The following is a 19318-nucleotide window of genomic DNA, read 5'->3' as shown; positions in this document are numbered from 1 at the left end:
AACTGCCTCTAGAGCAGCGATATCTTTATTGAAGTGTGGAGCCCAGAACTGTACACAGTATCCAGATGAGCTCTAACTAGCGCATTGTACAGTCTGAACATTACTGCCCTTGTTCTCAATTCTACACTTTTGACAATGTACCCTAACATTGTTTGCCTTTTTTATTACTTCTCCACATTTAGAAAGTGAGGAATCCACATAGACTCCTAAGTCTTTCTCATGCGTTACTTCATCTAGTTCTATTCTTCCCAGAATATAATTATAGTGGACATTTTTGTTACCTGCATGTAATAACTTGCACTTGCCCACATTAAATTTAATCTGCCAGGTGTCGGCCCACAACTGAATATTATCTCAAGTCCCTTTGAATAGCCTGTGCTGCCGAGATTGTATCTGCCGAGCCACCTATATTAGTATCATCTGCAAATTTGACAACTTTGCTAACTATCCCAGAGTACAAATCATTAATGTAGATTAGAAACAGCAAAGGTCCTAGTACTGATTGCTGTGGAACTCCACTAACAACCTCACTCCAGGTAGAAGCAACTCCTCAAATCTAATTGACTGGACTGGTTGTTAACCTGTGGCATGTTATCCGTTTTTTCTTTTGTAAAAACCTCTGTGAAATACTAATTTAGAACATTTGCCACATCTTGTTAGTTTTTGCCCTTTAGCCGTTTCGCTTCCTCCTTTATTGACCTCTTGCTGTTGTAGTATTGAAAAAAGTTATTTGCATTAGTTTTAGCTCCAAGAGCTATATTTTTTTCTATTTCCATCTTTGCTTTCCTGATCCCTTTCTCTAGAATAAAGTAGTGGGCATACGGTCAAATTACCAAGCCCCCATCGTCCCTGTGCCAGCCCCCACTTATGCCCCTTCCTGCAAATGCACGTGGGCACACATGCACATGTAACGGGGCTCATTATGTGTATGAGAACATTACAAAGTGAAATAACCCCCAGTACAGCCAGTAAAGCCTTCCTTATGTGCATATTCAGTTTCTTGGTTAAATTGTAAGTCCCTAACTTGAAATATAAATCTAATATTGTAAATTGATTATTTATTTTTAATTTAATAAAGGAACATTATATATCACTGCACATTTTATAGTGGGCATACAGGAAATATAGGTGGGTATATGGCATATGCCTGCATATCACATAGACTACACCACTGATGAACTGTAAACTCACTTTGTCACCATTAATAGGCCACACCATTTTGATGCTTAAAACATATGAAGCTTTGCAGGCTCTGTGAAACTGTTAGGATAGATAGGACATTGTAACCAACTTTCACCCTCTCCCTTTAAAAATTAAAAAGGCATTCCCTGACATAATTAATCCTAGTTCCTTAATTAATCCTCAATTCATAATCATGGATGTATTGGCTGCAACTCTGAAAATGATTGTCTGTTGTTGCAGAATGAATGACTAACATTTTGAAACAGCCAGAAGAATAACAATTTTAAAAGGGGTATTAACTGATGTAATAACTATTCAAGGAAAATTGGTGCAATACAAATGCACTACTCTACATGAGAACCTATACCATTCCGTAAACTGTGTTTTCTATCTCTAGTTCTTGGAAAGAAAGATCTACAGGTGATTACCAATGAAAAACTCCCACGGCTCACACAATATACAAGTTGTAAAACAACAGTCAAGGTCTGTTTAGCTAAAAACACCATGACTGTTGGGTCCCCTGGAATGGAGCTAGGAAGCATCGCCTCAGGCCTATCCTCCCCCCGATCCTGAGACACACTGCGATTGCATCCGTATCCATGGCAACCGTTCAGTAAGAGGAAGGCCTTCCGCGCGGTGACAGGAGAATGAGGCCTACGTCTGGCTGAAGCATCCAGTAGCAGCAGGCTTTGGTGCTGCCGCAGACCTCAACAAGAGCAGATGGAATCCCATTGCAGAGAAGGCATGGAACAGACAGCAGCAACAAAGACGAAAAGCTCCACTGAGAAGGGTAAGGATTTCAAATATATTGTATACATCATTTCAGGCTTAAGATAATATATTTTACATTCACCGGATCTTGTGTTCTTAGTAGAAGGGAGAAATAAATCTAACAAAAGGTGTATGAAAGGAGATAGTATTTCCCAAAGGCCATGTTGGGCATTGTTTACATAGAGTGACCGTGACAATTTTTCCATTACCTCCGTTTAGAATTCTAGTGCTCTGAACTGGCTTTTATTACACTGTTCATAGTAGAAGATCTTGTTTAGGAATTCAATTAGCTAGTAAAATTAATAATAATAATAATGCAAGAGAAAAAATAGTAACATAACATATATAATATTTAATATAAAAATATTATAAACATTCATGTTACCATCCCAAAGAAGTAAAGGCACTACAAACGTGTGTATAGTCAACAATTTTCTGTGGTTCAGAGGAAAGAGGAGCCACGTATCCATACCTTTAAAAGATATTTTCTTGGATGAAAACTGGAAGAAAAGTAAATGTCATGGATAAACTAAAATCAACAGATACAGGAAACAATGGGAACAAACAAACTGGCACAAAGAAAGAACCATCTAAAAGAGATGGCAACCCAATTTTTCTGAAAGTCTAAGACTAACCACTTCCAGCACTCAGATCTGATCCTATTAAAAGAAAATGTAAATAAACATTTTTCAGAGCTGATGTGATGGGGTGAGTTGCAGAAAAAAAATGTTTATAGTAACAACACTGCAGAAAGCAACATCATGTGTTTTATAAATAATGACATGTTTATATAAAGAATATATTTATATTAGATGGATATATAGATACATAAATATAGAATTAGAATTTAAGTTCTAAGAGATCAGCCAAAAAAAAATAAAAAAAATAAAATCAGTTAATGGAGGGGAATGTATCACAGACATCATGTCAGAGATTGGGTTTTTTGAGCATTCAAGGCTTTGTCTAAATTTACTTTAGCATAACTACATGAAATTTAGTGATTTGGTTTGAGAAGATGCCATTAAGTTAGAAGGTTAATGTAACAATTTATGAAGTCTGGTCACACTACTCTTAAAACCAGGATAACTTACTGTTCAAAAACTAAAAGCAAATCAAGATCTTGAGAATGAGCTTAAGAATTGAACTGTTAATCACTACTTCATTTGTGAAGTGTTTTCCAGACACCACACATGGAGTAATGTCTGACTCAGGACTTAAAGCTGAATCCCCAGTTTAAAGATATTTGACAGTTTTGCAGCTCCAATATAGTGATAGTAATTTAAAATAAGCTTCTGCTCAAATAATAGAAATTACACTAATGGCATCTGTGTTGGCAGAAATGAAGACGCAACACTTTCACTGCATTCCTGTGGTTATATATTCTCTTTTGGAATGTCATACCTATTGGTCATCACGCACAACTTGTGAAGTCACAAAGCATGTGCACACAGAAATATACAACTGCATGTGATTGTTGTGGTTAATTTGCTTCTTTCTGAACAAATAAGGAGGCATATAATGCATAATTTCCAGCCATCTTAATTAAAATCAACATGGTGCTAAAAACAAAGTCACATGCAAGATTAACAGAAAGGCTGCAGCTCAGTCACATGTCGCGCAGATGTAATGGATACCAACATATTTTTCGGTGTATTTCATAGTCTCTAGCCTGTGATATTATTGGATTAAAATCACTTGAAATCAAATCAAGACAAAACCGGTCATATACAAAGAGGAGAGAGTCACTTAAAAAAAAAAGCATCCAAAGTCTATTTTAATTTATGAAAAACTTGTTGCGGTGTACAGGAAAGTAAACTATACACTGACAAACTTCACGGAGCAATGCAGCTGAGAGTGGAACCCCAGACTAGTCAAACTTGTTTGTATGTGGCTTCTGTCACAGTTGCTGACATTTCTCATCACAGAGACTGTTTCCACCCATAGGAAGCAAAGTTTTGTGGTTTGTAAGGTACTAAGGGTCACTGAGGATATTAAGGAATGTAATATATTTCTAAATTCTCCAAACTGGAATATTTGCAAACTGATGTCATTTCAAGTTAAGGTATGTGAGGTGTGATTGTACACCATGTTCATGAGAGAGCTGTCTAACTATTTAACTGTAAAGGAAGACAAGAGATTGTAATATAAAACCAGAATTGCTTAAACTCCTTATTCTAGGGGATTGGATGAGTATGGCATCATCTTAAATTAACTTTATATTGCTGTTTTACTGAATAAAGTAACCAAAAGAGCTTTTAAAATCTTCAGCATTTATCATTTTCCCCTGCTACATTCCACACACCCCATGTAATGTCCTATCTGGCATGAGTCAGCTCCTCTAATGATTTTTTAATTTAGAATCTCACATAGGTGTTGCAAATAATACAGGCTGACTTAAGTTGAAAATGGAGTGAAAAACAATGATACAATCTTTGCAAATACTGTTCATAGTTTCATGCAAAGTATCATAAAACAGAAGGAAATAAAAATGAACATACACTGAATGCATATTAAAGTCAAACGAGAGTGTTTGCACCCATCCAATTTTCTGTAACCACTGTAAATCAGTAGTTTACATAGTCAAATATATTGCACTTGTATTGTGCATTAGAAGCTACATTCTTACTCTATTAAATTGTAAAGTGAGTAATCGACTTGAATGATACATGGGTTATACGGTAATTTCCTTAATTTTCAGGCTCATGATAAAATGTTCAATTTTAAGTACTTTTTGTATAAAGAAACTACATTTAAAAAGTTTTCAAAATGCCACTGAAGCAAATCTTAAACCACCATCTCAAAACCATTCAATCCAAATGCTACAAATAACCATTCAGGAAGAGATTAAGTGAGCATAGTCTTATAAACAGGAAGTAGTTCTACAGAAAACATTCTGGAAATAGTCTCAAAAAGGTAGGCAGTCAGCCAGTCAGAGCTCACAGGTATCTTGCACTAGAATGGAAGCTGGTTTAGCTTCCATTCTAGTGCAAGATACCTGTGAGCTCTGACTGGAGTACCAAAACAATAATAATAATTTAAAAAAAATGCTCTGTACACCTTAGGGAAGTACTTGAAGAAAGGTCATGTTTTGACCTCTCTGAGCCAAAACAAGGGGGCAAGCTCCAAACTGGTGCATATCCAGATATCCCTGATAACACAAGGGAGCATATTTGTTTTAGGAAAGAGACTTCCCGATTGCTCTTCTTACCACTCTGGCTAGGGAAGCCATGTATGCTAAAGAGAATACTGATAACCCAGTGTTTGCATAAGCTTGCAGGTAACCTGTGCTTATGTAATATACAAAGTGTCCAGACTACCAGACCAGTGTTGTCATAAAAAGCAGGTATATGGACATTTAAAAACGTATATGATTTTATTTCACCGTGAATGTTCTTACCAGCAACAGAGATGAAGTAAAACCCTTAAGGTTACAATTCTCCGTTAAAGATAATTCCCTGTAGTCAGTAAAATATTGACTTGCTTCACCAGATTTGCACTGATCGGATTGCATAATGACAGATTCTAACATGGTGTTGCAGTGTGTATTTAAAAAAAAGAGAAAAAGTGATAAGGGCAAAGCTTCCACACCCCCTGCTAGAGCAGCCTATAGAATGACCCTTTGTTGGTAAAGGGACAGCCCACAGTTTTATGAATATTACATGAAACAAATAAGCACAGAGGACAGTGAGCATTCCCTGAGAGAGTGAAGGAGGAAGGGAGAGAAAGACAAGTCTGTGATTGTGTGTCTCTCTTTTTCTCTACCTCTCTGCCCCTCCTCTCCACTTGCTTGTTCCTCCATGTGCAGTTCAACTTTTCGGTCTTCTGTCAGCAGGCTGTAAGCAGTGTGTGGGTGAGTTTAGTTTTTCTGTGAACAATAGTGAACCACCGTAACTACAGTGTGATTATTAACGTGTTGAGACTGCTATGAGAAAGTGCAATACATACGATCCTAGATCATACAAACAGGTATATATATGAGATAGAGAGAGAGAGAGAGAGCTTTGAGCTGCACTGTGAGTTTGTTTTTAAAATGTGAATTGTACTATTTGTACTTACTGTTTTCATGGGGCTCTATTATGTTGCTTAAATGTAATTTATTTGAATAAAATATAGTATTAGTTACTTAAATATGCCGAGAAATTTAATTACTATGATCATTTTGTATGTTGTATGTCCATTAATACGTTTGGAGTGTCCAGAAGACAACCCTGACATGTATCACTCACTGAAATGTTATGCAGTGATTGTGACTTTGTGTTTACATTGATTGATTGTATTGACATTGTATTGGGCTGAGGGGCTAAAATACTTGTAATCACATTTAAAAACTTTCAAATGACTTTAAATTCATGCCCATCAAACTAAATTGGAAGATATCAAACCTGTTAATGGCAAAGATACACATACAGTTGCCCCCACACCTTTGATAAATTGTAAAAGTCTAACAAAAGCAATATCCAAATGTACCTAATTAAGATTTGGCACATGGCTACTTTTACTGCATATATTTCCTACATATTTTTAAGCATAGGAATACATCTGAACATCACGGGCTAGACATTCAAACTTGACATATAGCATAATAGCATTGCTTTCAGGTGTCACTCAAGACTGCGCCTCGTAAACCACTCCACACTGCGCCAGTATTATTAGTATTATTAGTTTGAACACAGTTTTGCGCAGTTATTGGATGAATGCGCCGCGCTAATATCACGCAAAAATTGACTCGTTTATTCAGTCTAATTAAGGCTTTCATGCAATTAAAATTCGATTGCACTATGCGCATGTTTAATGTCAGCCCGGAATATATTTGCATCTCATGTGTCCAATCACCGAGTCAATACCATATGTTAATAAGCCACGGCATTAAAGCAACAGGTCTCTGCAGGTGGATGAATGAATGAAGGCAGTGTTTCATGTGTTATTTGTACACACACATCTAATTAGGAATCAGCCCACACTGTGCAGTGCACCGGAGTCTGGACACATCCTGAATGCGCACCTCTATGCCATTGTCCTGACTACGCGTCGTATTGCAGTACAAACACAATATTGTGCACGTATAGTAATACATATTACCCAATACCCATAACTGTCTGTCTGTATGTAGGTCGTCACAGAATCAGACATAATAGTATGTACATTACTGCTGCTGTGTCCAAAACAGGTGTGTAGCACCTAGTGCTGTGTAGCCGCCATATCCTTTTGATTTCCATAAGCAAGCTTTTTATCTTTTGAAAATATATTTCTTACACTGCACAGAGGGATAATTTGTTTATTTCTTTTACTTAAGCGTTGCTATTAAATTCAGTGCATATGTGGATGTAATATTATTATTATTTTTATTACATTTCTTAGATTTAGTTTGTATGAATTCGATAAATGATGCACTCTTACTGGATATCAATGAGTTAATTTTCCTTGCATTGTCATACATTTGCTAGGAGTTAACGTTCCCTGAACCGTGTTACTGAAACGAAATTCTAACGAAGATCATTTGTATAAAAGCTTTATTAATCGCCTTATAATTGTTCGTTCTCATTTAACTTCGGGAATAAAAACATACATATATATATATACATACATACACACACACACACACACACACACACATATATACATAACATTAAAAAAATTAAAACAAAATCAAATAAATTACAGCAAACTTCGGGTTTCGAACCCAAAACGCCAGGCTCACAGCACTGTTCCTATACCAGCATATATATATATATATACACACACACACACACACACACACACACAGATCAGCCATAACATTATGACCACCTGCCTAATATTGTGTAGGTCCCCCTTTTGCCGCCAAAACAGCCCTGATCCGTCGTGGCATGGACTCCACTAGACCTCTGAAGGTGTGCTGTGGTATCTGGCACCAAGACGTTAGCAGCAGAGCCTTTAAGTCCTGTAAGTTGCGAGGTGGGGCCTCCATGGATCGGACTTGTTTGTCCAGCACATCCCACAGATGCTCTATTGGATTGAGATCTGGGGAATTTGGAGGCCAGGTCAACACCTTGAACTCGTGGACCAGGCCACCTTCTTCCATTGCTCTGTGGTCCAGTTCTGATGTTCACTTGCCCATTGGAGGCGCTTTCTGCCGTGGACAGGGGTCAGCATGGGCACCCTGACTGGTCTGCGGCTACGCAGCCCCATACGCAACAAACTGCAATGCACTGTGTGTTCTGACACCTTTCTATCAGAACCAGCATTCACTTTTTCAGCAATTTGAGCTACAGTAGCTCGTCTGTTGGATCGGACCACACGGGCCAGCCTTCGCTCCCCACGTGCATCAATGAGCCTTGGCCGCCCATGACCCTGTCACCGGTTCAGTGCTTTTCCTTCCTTGGACCACTTTTGATAGGTACTGACCACTGCAGACCGGGAACACCCCACAAGAGCTGCAGTTTTGGAGATGCTCTGACCCAGTCGTCTAGCCATCACAATCTGGCCCTTGTCAAAGTCGCTCAGATCCTTACGCTTGCCCATTTGTCCTGCTTCTAACACATCAACTTTGAGGACAAAATGTTCACTTGCTGCCCAATATATCCCACCCACTGACAGGTGTCATGATAACAAGATTATCAGTGTTATTCACATCACCTGTCAGTGGTCAAAATGTTATGGCTGATCGGTGTACAGTGAGGGAAAAAAGTATTTGATCCCCTGCTGATTTTGTATGTTTGCCCACTGACAAAGAAATGATCAGTCTATAATTTTAATGGTAGGTGTATTTTAACAGTGACAGACAGAATAACAACCAAAAAATCCTGAAAAACGCATTTCAAAAAAGTTATACATTGATTTGCATGTTAATGAGGGAAATAAGTATTTGACCCCTTCGACTTAGTACTTGGTGGCAAAACCCTTGTTGGCAATCACAGAGGTCAGACGATTCTTGTAGTTGGCCACCAGGTTTGCACACATCTCAGGAGGGATTTTGTGCCACTCCTCTTTGCAGATCCTCTCCAAGTCATTAAGGTTTCGAGGCTGACGTTTGGCAACTCGAACCTTCAGCTCCCTCCACAGATTTTCTATGGGATTAAGGTCTGGAGACTGGCTAGGCCACTCCAGGACCTTAATGTGCTTCTTCTTGAGCCACTCCTTTGTTGCCTTGGCTGTGTGTTTTGGGTCCTTGTCATGCTGGAATACCCATCCACGACCCATTTTCAATGCCCTGGCTGAGGGAAGGAGGTTCTCACCCAAGATTTGACAGTACATGTCCCCGTCCATCGTCCCTTTGATGTGGTGCAGTTGTCCTGTCCCCTTAGCAGAAAAACACCCCCAAAGCATAATGTTTCCACCTCCATGTTTGACGGTGGGGATGGTGTTCTTGGGGTCATTCCTCCTCCTCCAAACACGGCCAATTGAGTTGATGCCAAAGAGCTCGATTTTGGTCTCATCTGACCACAACACTTTCACCCAGTTCTCCTCTGAATCATTCAGATGTTCATTGGCAAACTTCAGACGGGCCTGTACATGTGCTTTCTTGCTGCAGGATTTCAGTCCTTCACGGCATAGTGTGTTACCAACTGTTTTCTTGGTGACTATGGTCCCAGCTGCCTTGAGATCATTAACAAGATCCTTCCGTGTAGTTCTGGGCTGATTCCTCACCGTTCTCATGATCATTGAAACTCCACGAGGTGAGATCTTGCATGGAGCCCCAGACCGAGGGAGACTGACAGTTATTTTGTGTTTCTTCCATTTGCGAATAATCGCAGCAACTGTTGTCACCTTCTCACCAAGCTGCTTGGCGATGGTCTTGTAGCCCATTCCAGCCTTGTGTAGGTCTACAATCTTGTCCCTGACATCCTTGGACAGCTCTTTGGTCTTGGCCATGGTGGAGAGTTTGGAATCTGATTGACTGATTGCTTCTGTGGACAGGTGTCTTTTATACAGTTAACGAGCCGAGATTAGGAGCACTCCCTTTAAGAGAGTGCTCCTAATCTCAGCTCGTTACCTGTATAAAAGACACCTGGGAGCCAGAAATCTTGCTGATTGATAGGGGATCAAATACTTATTTCCCTCATTAACATGCAAATCAATTTATAACTTTTTTGAAATGCGTTTTTCAGGATTTTGTGGTTGTTATTCTGTCTCTCACTGTTAAAATACACCTACCATTAAAATTATAGACTGATCATTTCTTTGTCAGTGGGCAAACGTACAAAATCAGCAGGGGATCAAATACTTTTTTCCCCTCACTGTATGTTTTCTATGGCTCTATGATAAGTGAATGCACTCATGGTTGCATTAGCTCATGTGGAGAAAGCATGAGGGGGTGAATTGTGTCTAGTTCACATACAACCATGAATAAAAACAGACAGCCCCATTGTTGACTGAGCTGGAATGTCACTTTCCAGTCACTGTCCCCTAAAATAGTGTTGTGCGCAGAGTTAACGCCATGGTTTTCAGCACGTTATTTTGCGTGTCGCAAATCTGTTTTTTGTGTGGCGCAGTTACGGAAAAATCAGGAATCACGCATAATTTCAGCCACTCCCCCATTTTGTGCCTTGCATACAATTAAAGGGTGAACGGCGCAGAATGGATTGCACTTGCGACCCACAATTGGACATCTTAGCTGATATATCACAGATTGTTATTATGTCTAGGTACAAGAATTGTATTCCTATCAAAACATGGAATAATCAGTAATCCTGACTACTGACATTTTAAAAAACTAGTCTTTATCAGAGTTTCAGGACTGATTGCACAAATGTTTGCCTTTGCAACTTGTGCAATTAGGTGAACAACAATTATCTATAATTAACTATTGCTGGTGTTTATTTAGGAAATAATATTTTTGCTATCACGGGGGCAAAGACAAAGCCAGTGTTTTTTGTGAATATACCTTTAACCTGTGAGGGGTTACATCATTCAGTATACAAATCACAAGTGTGCACGTTTTCAAAATAACCTATTAATATAAATGCAAGCTTTTAAACCTTACATATTTATTATAGTCAAAAACGTAAAAGATAACACTGAACATCAACTAATATGGGTTATAAACATACCAGAGATACACTACTACCATAAGAGTTTAAGCAACACAGGAGGAATCACCAACTATGGATTCATATTAATATATATTAATCTTCTCTTTATGAAGCACAAAATCTAGGCCATTTTGTTTTATTTACCTGTAAAAGCTTATCATCAAAATACACTTATTTGCTATCACACATGGAAATTCTTTTGGTAAGCTATCACACTACATTAATTTTGTCAGGTATATGTTGGTGGTGCTCCTCTTTATAACTCTCCTGTCCAGGTTTTACTAGAACATTTCATTGGAGTTCAGCTCAGGGAAATGGTGCAATGATTTTTCTTTTTGATGAATGTAACTTCCTAACATCGTTATTAGGGCAGAGTAACAAACACCCACTCATCCTAAGGTCACTACACAACATTTAAAAAACAGTGCAATTAACAATGTGCTTTGTGTGTTTTTTCCCCTTCTACTGAATCTCTTTTTGGTGCACTGATAAACTAACAATAGTGCTCATCTTTACAACCTCAATGATATAATGTAGAGACTACTAGTTTAAGTTAAGTGAAATACTATGACTACAAGAAATGCTATTGTAAAGAGTGTGGAAAAAAGATCAAACAAATTCCAAGAAATGTCAATGTTTAGCTAAATGGAGTTCAGGAAAAACTAACAAACAACAAAAAAAAAAAAACACAAATATGGCAGCTGTACAAAAACTTGAGTGCAAAACCATAAAAAAAAATCCTTATTTGTATGTGTAAAGCTAATAATTTTTTAACCAGTACGCAATCTGCTACCAACAGTCATTCAAATCTCTCCATATTGAAGAAAACTGAAGATCTTCAAGTTCTTTCTAGAGGCAAAAGAATGGGCACACACGAATGATGGCGTCAAGGTTTGGTGGACAACTGAGTCATTCAAATTATTTTTAACAGAAACAGAAAACCTAACTACTAAGTTACTGGTATTACTTAATCAGAGATAAGACTATCGCATACCTTTGTGCATCACTTAGTTCTTCATTATGATTCAAATGTAAGTTATGAAAGCTAACATGCTTGCAGAATTGTAACTTTTATAATACAGAGACAGATGTCCATCTAGTTTTATGGATTTGTATTTCTACTTTGTATATTTACTTTAAGATAAGGGTAATAAAGCCCTGGCTGAAGTGTAAATAGGCTACTTTTACAAACCTAACATAACATCCTGATATATGGGTTGCTATACAAGTACACTCCATTAATGCGATATGCAGTAAAGATTAAAAAAAAGCAAAAATCCTCTATCAAAACTAAATTAACCTAAAGCTTAAAGCTATACAAATAAAATGACTAGAACCTGGGTCATAATAGCAGCATTCAGAGCATTGCAATACCTAGATCATAATAACTGTCCTGCAAGGCTGTGGAGTCACAAACAAATATGAACATGATCTAGTATCAAGCCTTTTGAAAATAGTACGACCTTGTCCAAACTAAAGACAACACTGGTATTCGTGAAAGAAACTTTCAAAGACACTTCAACATTGAGACATTTAACTGTTCACAAACAAAGGTACCAACTAAAATGCATCAGCCATTTGCAGAAAATTGTCCATAGTTGCTTAATATGATATAGAAGCATTTCCTTTGGATCATCGGTCTTCCCAGTAAAACAGTGTTGGTCCCAGGTTTTATTTGTTTGTAACAATATGATGTGTCCTGTTTTTTCATCCCTTCCCTGCACCTCTGAGATTATAGTTGTAGTCAGTGCTGAACGCCATTGCACAGGTCATTGCTATTCCCATACATGTATGTGACAGACAAAAGCAATAACTTAATGAAGGTTTCCCACAGTAAATGTGCACAGCAGTCATCCTGTTTTGCAGGGTTTCCTATACCTTCTCACCACCCCACTACATGCTATACCATGATTACTGTTTGTAAGCGCATTCTCAGTTTCATTTTAAATGGTTTACCTTTTCAGGAGCTGGGCCGAACATAATACAGAGGCAATGGAGGGAGAGCACCAGAGAAACATCCTCCATCTGCAGAGGAAGGTGCGCAGGCGGAGGGACCCGAAGGAAGTGCTGACCAACAAGCTGAGCAGAAGTCTCTCCTGCTCGGTGACCAAGCTGAAAAACACCTTCACTGGCTTCTTTCCTGTGGTTCGGTGGTTGCCGAAGTACAAATTTAAGGAGTATATCTGGGGTGACATCATGTCAGGCCTCATCGTGGGGATTATCCTTGTTCCCCAGGCCATCGCCTACTGCCTGCTGGCTGGGCTTCAGCCTATCTATGGCCTGTACACTTCCTTTTTCAGCAACATTATATATTTTTTCATGGGCACCTCCCGGCATGTCTCTGTGGGGATATTCAGCCTGATGAGCCTCATGGTTGGACAGGTGGTGGACCGGGAGGTCTATCTGGCAGGGTTTGACCTGAGCGAGGACACCAACGTAGACACCATGCAATTAGGAGACATATGGAACAGCACTGTCTCCTCCAGCATCTCCACAGTGAACTTGAGCATGGGGGGGTTAAGTATGGAATGTGGGAAGGAGTGCTATGCCATTACCATTGCTGCTGCTTTGACATTCCTAGCTGGTATTTATCAGGTAATGTTTGGTTTGGAAGGCTGATGAATTAGTAAGGTAGTATATTACGATTTTTCCCTTAGTTCTTCCTTTCTTTTTTGCTGTTCAATTAGATTAACCATCCAAGAATTGTGATCATCATTGTACTTACTGCAATGCATATTGGTGAAAGTGTGTGCATGTATGAGACTTGATACCTTTGAGAACAATTATTATTTAGGTCTATATAGTGCATTTTAAAAGGTTGTTTTAATGCTATAATATTAATAATAATAATAATATTAATAATAATAATAATAATAATAATAATAATAATTTTATTCTAGGTGCTGATGGCTGTTTTCCAGCTGGGATTTGTCTCAGTGTACCTGTCTGCGCCAATGCTGGATGGCTTTGCCACAGGTGCCTCCATCACCATTCTCACTGTGCAGGCCAAGTACCTTCTCGGGCTCAAGATACCTCGGCACCAGGGCTATGGGACTGTCATCATCACATGGATCAACATCTTCAAGAATATCCACAAGACGAACTTCTGTGACCTGATTACCAGCACCATCTGCTTGGCAGTGCTGGTGGCTGCCAAGGAGTTAGGCGACCGCTACAAGGATCGGCTGAAGATCCCTTTACCCACAGAGCTGGTGGTGGTGACAGTGGCAACCCTGGTTTCCCACTTTGCTAACCTCAATGGATTGTACAGCTCCAGTATCTCTGGGGCAATTCCAACGGGATTCATTCCCCCAAAGGTGCCTAGTTTTGAGCTGATGCCAAGGGTAGTGTTTGATGCCATACCCCTTGGTATCATCAGCTTTGCCTTCACAGTTTCACTCTCTGAGATGTTTGCCAAGAAGAATGGCTATACTGTTCGGCCCAATCAAGAGATGATCGCTATCGGCTTCTGTAATATCATACCATCCTTTTTCCATTGCTTCACGACCAGTGCAGCCTTGGCCAAAACAATGGTGAAAGACTCAACCGGCTGCCAAACACAGGTTTCCAGTGTGATCAGCGCCTTTGTTGTCCTGCTGGTCCTCCTGGTCTTTGCCCCACTTTTTTACTCCCTACAGAAGTGCGTTCTGGCCTGTATTATCATTGTCAGCTTGAGAGGTGCCCTTCGCAAATTCCAGGATGTGCCAAAGCAGTGGCAACTCAACAAGATAGATGCCGTCGTCTGGTCGATCACCATGCTGTCATCGGCTCTGATCAGCGTGGAGATGGGACTGTTGGTTGGAGTCATCTTCTCCATGCTTTGTGTGGTGGCTCGTACCCAGGTCCCCAAAGTAGCCATTCTGGGCCAAGTCCAGGACACTGGCTTCTATGAGGACAGCAGCGAATACGAGAACCTCTTAACAGTCCCTAAAGTGAAGATATTCCGCTTCCAGGCTCCGCTGTACTATGCCAACAAGGACTTCTTCCTTAAATCGCTCTACAAATCTGTAGGGGTGGAGCCCTTCTTAGAAATCACCAAAAAGAAGAAGGCAGAGAAGAGGGCAAAGCAATTGGCTGCCAAGCAGGCTAGGGAAAATGACCTTGACAAAACCAATGGAGAAGCCACAGTTAGCTTGGTTCCGAAAGAACTTGACTTCCATACAGTTGTCTTAGACTGTTCTTCAATGCCTTTTATGGATACCACGGGGATGATTACCTTTAAAGGAATAGTGAAAGACTATAAAGAGGTTGGGGTCAGCATCCTACTGGCCTGTTGTAACCCCTCTGTGATAGAATCCTTAAAACGAGGGGGTTTCTTTGGAATAGAAGACAAAGACATCAGTAGCATGTTGTTTTACACTGTGCACAGCGCTGTCTTGTTTGCCAAAAGCAGAGAATCGACAGTCAATGACTCAGTCGTGTAGCACTACACAATACTACTACACAGGACTCAAGAGAATTTCCAAAAGCAGTAAATTCGAAAAACAGGGAATGCATCTGGCAAGGAAGCCAGGTGCTTGAGACTCAGGGTGCCAGGTTAGAAAAGCTAATGTGAACTGATGGTGAATATGCAACAGGAAATAAAACTTGCCCTTCAGTCTGGAAGAAAAAAAAATCTTAAAAATGTATACAAATATATATTTTGTATTCACCATTTGATGTGTTTTTTAGGTTTTTATAACCAGCATTGAGAATTATTGGTGACAATGATGGTGAAGTTTAAACAGAAAGCTCAGCAGTACATGAAGTCAAAGCCATGGTCCAATAGGCTCACTAGTCATATGTGTCTTGTCTCTGTCCTATTACTGGACATCAGCCCCACAAATAAGGGACTAAGGACCTTATGTAAATATATAACCACAATGCCTTAATCAATGACAGACACAGACACGTTGAACAAACAACTAAGTCAATTATCTTCTAAGTTGAGCCACTATGAAACTGAGCAATGAAACCTCATTGCAGGAGTACACTGCCACTAGCACTAAATTAGGCATCAATGATGAATGCAAAAGAGAAATAAGTGCTTTTTAGAAAATGCGGAAATTATATTACAACAAAACCAATTTTTGATTTGCTTGAAATAATCCATTGGATGAAAAGATCATTCATAATTGTAGTTCCATATTTTATATTTGTTTTTCGTATGGAACAGATTTAACATGCATCTAATGTACATATATGGAACTGCTTCTATAACCTTACACACTTCAGTTTTAAAACTTTGTTGGAGATAATAAGTATTTAATCTGCAATTTACAGAATGGTGAATTGTATCTAACAAAAGTATTTACAAGGGAGTCTTTACCATTCTTCCTTCGTTTTATAAAATATATTTAATTTTAAATATCAACTGTTCAGTCTTTATGATTTAAGTTGATATATTTTTTTAATCTAAATAATGTAAACTACCATATTGTTAAATGTGTTTATTGAAGTCATAATAAGAATTAATAATAGAATTATCTATTTATTCATGAAATTCTGAAATCATTATAAAGAATAATATTCAGCGAACACTCTAATATCTTACAATCTGGGATAACAAAATACAGCACTAAAAACATTGCATTTCCCTATTCTTTATCATGCCAAGTTTGCAGAAATTCAGTAATAGTTTGTAGTAGAGTCAATGTAATGTTTTGATGAGGATCTTGGGTGACATCCTACTTGATCTGATTTGGAAAGATTGTAAATAGTAAGGAAGAATTATGTCATATATTAAGGCATAACTGATCATGTCAAAACATAACCAAGATAAAACAAAAACAAAATCTGACACTTTTAATTTGTTCTGCCATACATATACTGCCAGTTTATGTACGTATCTATTTACTAATGCTATATTTAACACTGTAATGTCTATGTGTCAAAATCTCTTCAGATGAAAGCAGTAAAACAGTTTAGGTTACAAACCAAGATTATCAAAATATAGCTCTCTCTTAAAAATATGTATGCACAACAATCAACATCTTTCTTATAAGGAGGGACATCATCATAGAGAAGAAATATGGATATGCCTATTCATAAAGAAATATTAAAAAATTGAAAACCTTATCCTTTTTATCCAGTATTATGACAAAGAAAACCAGTAAATCTGCCCATACAGATATCAACGCTAATTTTAGAGACAGAATTTAAAACAGGGCTTTTAATTATCAGTCACCTACAACTGACATTGACTGGCAAATTGAGGTTTTGTTCAGAACAGTTTAGCTGTTTTTCTGAAAGACTCCGATTTCAGAATAAAAGCACAGTGATGACGTACCCATGAAAGAACACAAGAAAGAGACACTGTTCCATTGTACAGTTCTTGATCAATTCAGCGCTAAATCAGCCCTCTTTGACAGGGCCTTGCACTTTTTGCAGACACAAGTGAAATATATTTAGGCCTAGTAAAAACAACACTGACACTTTTAAATTGAATATAAAATGTTGATGAAACCCCACTTACAAATGAGTAAGAGAATTTTCACTTTGTGCACTAATAAATACAAATTAAAATAAAAAATCTAATCATATGGCTCCATTTGTGAAAACAATAATAGGAAAAAAAAAATGAATAATGGAAAGGTGTAATCCGATTAATAAAGTCTAAATTTCATAATAAATACATTCATAATAATATTTTTCAAAAGGTAACAGAACACCATTAAGTTAACTGGTATGAGGTGGAAGTGGATTCCACAACCCTTTCTATTGAAGTCCTATGTACACTGTTTGTGAGAGTAAAACCAGATTGGTGTCTGTCAGGGGAAACGCAGCTTAAAACAAAATGTCAGAGATTGTAACTTTATACAATTGCTCTTCAGACCTGAGTAAAAGTGACATGGGGATATGAAGACAAAACAACCATATTTTGTCATTGGGCAGCCCCATGCGACATTTTACAAATCTTGCTTCTTCGAGTATTGTACACTGCCATATGTCAGATGATTTATTCACCTGGGAAAGTTTGAAGTGATGATTCGGCGTAGCAAGAACTCTCTAAGATTCTTAAGATCTACTGGAAGTTGTATTTCTCCTGTTTTAAATACCAAGTCAATAAATAAAAATTTAGCCTGTGCCGTAAGTAAAGAATACATTAAATAGAGTATTTCACACAGGCCCACACCAAATCAGAACTTTAATTCACCTGTCAATTGCAAAACTAAAAATACAGTCATGTATTTTGTAATGTGTGGTGGGTTTGTAGTAACTAGAGAAAATAATCCTCTGTCAAACAAATAGCTTCCAACAAGTATTCAAACGGTAAGTTACAAAATGGAAGGTTGGTTAATGTTATGATTTGATTTGGACCTAAATCAAAGAATATAAACCTGTGTGATTGAGTTGATTTCCCTACAAAATAAACACAATACATTCTCATTATATGCTTTCCCAATGTCTCCTCTGTTTTTATCTGCATGTTGTAGTACACCAACTACCAATTAGCTGAATAAATACATTGCAGACTACATTCGGCAGCTTTTTAATGCACACTACATACCTATTTTAAAGGACTACTGGCTCAAAAATCAGAATATTCATGTGGAATTGAGCATATAACTGTATATCATATTTTCTTAATGGAAGACATTTTTGGATATTATAATGAAGATCTGTGTGGATATTTTATTATTTTGAACAGAGGCATGTAGGCAAAGATGCTATTTTTGTCCATGTGCCATCATTTTAGTAATTGGTCCACAATGTTAGCGGGCAAGGAAGCGTGGCATCTCGAAGAAGAAATTAAATGTTGGTCAATAAGTCATGACAGTAGAGCGGTTATAGCTGATTGTCTTTGTGTTTAATTACATAACACATTTAACTACTAAGGTTGTATAATCTGGGAGGGGGTAAGAAAGACCCTGACTAAGTTAATCAGTGCCTAACTAGTGCCTTCAACAGTTAATCAGCAATTTGAAAGAAACCCAATAACCTCAGCAAGGTTATTTTTCTTAAAAAGGAATGTATCTGCTATGCATTTGTGTAGCTTGCCTGTCCCTTCACAGGACATCTTATCCACAAACAAAGCATCTCACCCACTTACTTTACAGTGATCAGCTCCAGCATCCAGTGGATACGGACTTGCTTAAAGCCTCTCTGGGGAACGGAGCCAACAAAAGCCAAGTTCATCTGCTGGTCTTTGCTCAGGTCATACTGATCAGATTGATTGTGAGGCAGTGGAGGGCTAAAACGAAAAAGAAAAAAAAAAACAATATACACAATAATTAGGGCATGGGATTTCCTGTGATTGATGAACTACTATACGCCAACCAACTCATTAGGATTTAAATGGGTACAGTCAAAGAACTGTCGTTTTGTATGGCTGGTTCTATCAAAATCTCAGGGGTGATTTTCATACCATTATT

The 19318-nt window shown here is 38.2% G+C and overlaps 2 protein-coding genes across 4 annotated transcripts in view; one reads left to right on the top strand and one right to left on the bottom strand.

Moving 5' to 3' along the window:
• idua (alpha-L-iduronidase) overlaps positions 1-19318 on the bottom strand; it is a 56725-nt gene that overhangs the window by 35222 nt on the left and 2185 nt on the right. For both annotated transcript variants that reach the window (XM_066710872.1, XM_066710873.1), the window contains exon 2: positions 18997-19137. In XM_066710872.1, the coding sequence (XP_066566969.1) occupies positions 18997-19137 (141 nt within the window). The remainder of the gene's footprint in view (positions 1-18996; positions 19138-19318) is intronic.
• slc26a1 (solute carrier family 26 member 1) lies at positions 1836-18342 on the top strand. 2 transcript variants are annotated; one of them, XM_066710871.1, is made up of 3 exons: positions 1836-1972; positions 12929-13559; positions 13865-18342. In XM_066710871.1, exons 2-3 carry the CDS (start codon positions 12957-12959, stop codon positions 15386-15388), a joined length of 2127 nt encoding a protein of 708 aa, XP_066566968.1. In that variant the 5' UTR covers positions 1836-1972; positions 12929-12956; the 3' UTR covers positions 15389-18342. The 2 variants fall into 2 exon arrangements, with proteins under 2 accessions (XP_066566968.1, XP_066566966.1); XM_066710869.1 differs by lacking the exon at positions 1836-1972 and adding an exon at positions 5637-5803.

This window comes from Amia ocellicauda, chromosome 8, assembly GCF_036373705.1.
Source record: "Amia ocellicauda isolate fAmiCal2 chromosome 8, fAmiCal2.hap1, whole genome shotgun sequence".
In the NCBI taxonomy this organism is placed as follows: Eukaryota; Metazoa; Chordata; class Actinopteri; order Amiiformes; family Amiidae; genus Amia; species Amia ocellicauda.
Note: the sequence above shows the minus strand (reverse complement) of the source record. Positions and strands in the feature narration are given on the sequence as shown.